General features: G+C 41.8%; 1 protein-coding gene across 1 annotated transcript in view; it reads right to left on the bottom strand.

The window, feature by feature from the left end:
* Positions 1-638: 638 nt before the first annotated feature.
* fgf7 (fibroblast growth factor 7) overlaps positions 639-5,000 on the bottom strand; it is a gene marked incomplete at its 5' end in the record, with an annotated part of 9,344 nt that continues 4,982 nt past the window's right edge. Inside the window, 2 exons of the mRNA XM_083652621.1 lie at positions 639-1,304; positions 2,429-2,535. Coding sequence (XP_083508747.1) covers positions 1,089-1,304; positions 2,429-2,535 — 323 coding nt within the window. The 3' untranslated portion in view covers positions 639-1,088. The remainder of the gene's footprint in view (positions 1,305-2,428; positions 2,536-5,000) is intronic.

Raw genomic sequence — 5,000 nt, 5'->3', positions numbered from 1 at the left:
GTGTTAAAGTGTGGACCAGTGACATCACTGGTCCACACTTTAACACTCAATAACTGTCAAACTAGATGAATGATGAATAGTTTGACAGTTATTGAGAGTTCATTTCAGTTAATGAGTTATTCATTTGAGTTAGTGTGGACCAGTGATGTCACTGGTCCACACTTTAACACTCAGTAACTGTCAAATTACATGACAGACTTCAAAACCGTTTACAGTTTTCTGATATACTACTGATGTTCTAATGATACAAAGCTGGTTGAAAATGGGCGGAGTGTTCCTTCAAATCACACCTTGATGATGATGATGAAGAGGGAGTCAGTGAGCAGCTATAGTGCATTTGACCACACTCTGGCCTACAATGCATGGAGGACTACAGATCATCCACATAAGGCTATGAAAGGTCATTTGTGTTGCTGTTGTCATGGTATTTACTCTGCCTCTGTTCTCTGTGCTCCGGGCAGCACTCGTACCGCCAAAAGACAAGTCCAGCTTGCTTCAGCACATCTAGTCCAAAGCCAAATGTCTGGTTTTGGACCTCTCTGCTGATCATGACATACAGGTTCTCCATATCTGGCCAGGCATAGATCATCTTGGGAACACACACCGTATAACAGTCCTGACTGCGTATAATACATTTAACTGTTTTATAAGAAAATATTGAACTGTTTTATGGAGGAAATATAATAATATTTAACTCACAATAACGATGACATTGAGTAGATTTTTTTTTTTTGTGGTTTTTATAGTTTGTATACCGGTTGAAAAAACGATTTCATTTCAAAGATTTCAGTACTTCCTTGTGGAGAGATCTTTAACGGAAGTTTTATCTCTGAGGCTATCGACGAGTTGCCAGTTCATAATGCGACCCATCTGATATCTGTCGTCGTGAAAATGACATGTTATGGAGCATCGCATAACTAATAACTACAACTTGGAGGAGAGTGGCGCGTGATGTCGTCGGTGATGAGTTTTATACGAGTCCTGTGTCCGGCAGCTTATATGACATGTGATCGAAAATCGCACACGATAATGGCCACTGGTCAGGTGGTCCTCTCTGCGTTGTCAGTCCACCCTGTCAGTCCGCCTCGTCAGTCCACCCTCCTCGCCTCCTCCCTGCATTTCATAGGGATGAAGTGAGACGCCACGTGCTCCCTCCTGGTCTTCTTGCCCCGCAGTGGACGTCCCTTCTGAGACAGGGCTATGAACATCTCCTTTCCGTTCCTCGTCCACTTTGCAGAGGAGTAAGCGTTGAAGTAGTTTTCTAGGAAGACCTCCTTGAAGTTGCAGTTGTCATTGTAGATTTTCTGAAAAGGATCAAAACAAAACATTGCAATATTATATAAATTATATACATTTTAAAAATAAAAATTAAATTACCATACATTCTAGGACTCAATGGTTCCCAAGTCTTATGTACCCCTTCAGCTGTTTTGCCATGTCAATAGTCCCCCCACCACTCATGTCTGTTGATGATGCTTCTAAATGTGTTCTATAACTTTTAGTCTCATATGCAGACGTACAAGTAAATCCATATCAAATATATGTTTCACTGAACTGCAGGTGTGTGGGCGTGGCCTCCTTTTCCCTTTTGTAACCAGGCTCCCCTAAACCTGAATCTGGAGCGACGTCAGCAACTGGATGTTTTTGAGCCATTTATCAGTCATGTAACAGTTGACACCTGTTGGGGATGGAACTAGTTCCGCCTGCCATTTTTACAATGGGCTTAAAGTTATGAAATGACTATTGAAATTATTCCCCCCCCCCTCCCCCCCCCCCCCCCCCCCCCCTTCATCATTTTGGAAATAAATTGTAATCCCAAATCTTTCCAAGTGCCCCCTGCAAGCTGCTCCAGTACCCCTAGGAAGACACGTATACCCCAGGTTGGGAATCACTGTTCTAGGTTATGATTTTGCAAAGGAACCCCCCCCTCAACTTAATTAACTTAGTTAAAGGAACACTCTGCCCATTTTCAACCAGCTTTGTATCATTAGAACATTAGTAGTATATCAGAAAACTGTAAACGGTTTTGAAGTCTGTCATTTAATTTGACAGTTATTGAGTGTTAAAGTGTGGACCAGTGACATCACTGGTCCACACTAACTCAAATGAATAACTCATTAACTCAAATCAACTCTCAATAACTGTCAAACTAGATGAATGATGAATAGTTTGACAGTTATTGAGAGTTGATTTGAGTTAATGAGTTATTCATTTGAGTTAGTGTGGACCAGTGATGTCACTGGTCCACACTTTAACACTCAATAACTGTCAAATTAAATGACAGACTTCAAAACCGTTTACAGTTTTCTGATATAATACTGATGTTCTAATGATACAAAGCTGGTTGAAAATGGGCGGAGTGTTCCTTTAATGAACTTAATTGAAAAGAGAGCATATAGCTTTTGTCACCGAGGAGGATAAATGTTACCTTGCCTTGCAGCTGTCCGGTCCTGTTCATGGAGATATAATACTGACTCTTCACCCCTTTGATAGCCAGTATCCCGCCCTCGGACACCGTCCTGATCTCCAGGATACCTGTGAGACAGTCACACGTGTCAGGAGACCGACGGAGACGCAGCGCAGCGCAGCACTGTGTGCAGCATTCATCATCATTAAGAAACAGCATGGAAGTTCCTGTGCTTAATCAGTCTGCGGTCCCTCTGGCTTTATTCAAGCCTTGTTAACTGGCCCTGGTGGCCATTACACAAACCACAGCTTATGCCATGGCACATATGGAAGACAGATTAGACCTTCTTCCCCTGGGACGGGGGGGAAAAGTACCTCCTCGCAGTGTGTGCTTTGCACGCTACGCGTCAGACACGCTCTCCAGCTCTGTTGGCCAGTTGAAAAAAAAAAACTGGTGCCAAACTATTTTGGCTTCGCGATTGTTTTATGATGCCTCTTAAAAAAATCAAAAGCACGCTACCATATATGTCAAAATACGCGAGACGGCATTCTTTACTCCATATATTATATATTTTTGTTGTTGTAGAAAGCAAATAATATGATTGATTATATCTAGCATCTAGATTTCATGATAAAGTGAATCAATGCAAAAAAAAAAGTGTGTTGTTTCGATAAGCCAAAATAGTCATGACATCTTTACACATACAGAAATTCAGAAACATCGTTCTCGACAACACAGTCAAATCTCAGCAGATTGAACAGTATGTTGCTTCAAAGCTGCAATTAGCCGATTTCACGTCCCGCCCCAAATCAGCCATTTTGTGTCTAAAATGCAGGAAGTAACACGGGTGCAAGCAAGACATTATACGTATACATTTAACCTAACAGACGTGCACACCTAGGTCGTCACAGATCCAAAAAGCTCTATCTGGCCCAAAAAAGAGCTATGAAAAAATGGTTACAACTATGTGGTAACGTTAAAACCCGTAGTCACAAAGACGATAGCGTGGTTATTTAAAATCAAGTTTCCAATTTACTGCACAGCTTCCAGATATAGCAATAATACATCTTATTGGTTTAGTTCATGCTATAGAAACTACCCAACAACAACCTACTGAATATTCCATACAGTACTCTTGTGATTGAAGCTATACGCACATTTTCAAAAGGCTGCAACTGTCAAAATATGTCAACAAAGACTCCAACAAGATCCAGATCTCGGGGTTTTGAAGAGATATGAGGCATTATTGGCTTGTTAATAGAGACATATTGCAGAAATTCTTCCATTTGACAGACAGGGAGAAGGGAAAGGAAGAGATCTGTTAAGGCCGTTCAAACTGACGTTGAGCAGTTGAGCAGTGTTTGCCAGATCATAAACAGATGGCACTCCCCCAATTATGGAATGTTGTTTGTGCTCCACCTGCAGTTGATATTTGACTTGATATTACCGCTCTCTCACTGTGTAGTCACATGTAGCGGTTATTTAACCCTGCTTTTTTATGACTTATTTATTACATTATTACAGTATTCTTATTTTATTACTTTGTTATTGTCTGTATCATCACGACTTCATGTGTGTAGGTGCAAATTAACACCGTGAAAGTGGAAATTAATGTGAACTCGGACACCTGCTGAGAAACTCGTTTAATTTCCCCACTCATTTTCTCTTGAATCATTCATTAATGGCAACAGTGTGTTTTTTATGTTGTTTCATGCTGTAGGCGGCACACACACACACACACACACACACACACACACACACACACACACACACACACACACACACATCGTTAACATGTTGGCTGTGCAGTATATGCGTTTGAACAGATTTGTGTTCACTCTCTGGCCACGCCCCTGGTAGCTAACTCAAGGGAGTTCCCTAATTGGGCTCTGCCTGGATATAAGCTCAGTAGGATGTACCAGGGCTCATATTAGTTGTTAACAATGTAGCCGACTGCTAGGAATAATGTTTAGTGAATTAATTGCCATAATTAATGTTGCAACATTGAATCATATTGACTTCTGGCCTTGTTTGCATTGAAACACTTTTGAGCAAAACATCTCTTTATTTCTCTTACTTTGGAGTTGTTTGTGTTCATTTGGCTGTGGCAGGAACTTTGATTGATATGATTATCATCACACTGGTTATTCCCAGAATTGAGCTCCTCCAGTGTCTTCCACTTTGACCCACACCTGAATGTGTTAGTAATTGTGTGATTGCGGAGTCAGCAGTCACAGATATAATATACATCAAACCGTTCAGCGGTTCTGCTCTGTCAATATAGGCGATAACGATGTGCGATTATTAACGTTTGTTCAACACTAGTGTTCCACTCTATTTCACACAGGTTTCTGCTGTACCGCTATTCTCTTATAGCCTGGTAAACCAGCCCGTCACGTGAACTCACATTTCATTTGGTTCTGCGTGACGGTCTGGCCCCGACGCCATGGGGGGGGGTTTAGCAGGGGCGGGAGCATGGGCGGGCGTAGTTGCCTTGACAGACAACTCCTTCAGCCAATCAGCGTCGGATCCAGTCAAACCCAAATCCACTCGGGAGAATGGCAAAAACATATTTTCCGCCGAGAAACTCTGC

This window comes from Poromitra crassiceps, assembly GCF_964638095.1.
Source record: "Poromitra crassiceps genome assembly, chromosome: 16".
NCBI lineage: Eukaryota > Metazoa > Chordata > Actinopteri > Beryciformes > Melamphaidae > Poromitra > Poromitra crassiceps.
Note: the sequence above shows the minus strand (reverse complement) of the source record. Positions and strands in the feature narration are given on the sequence as shown.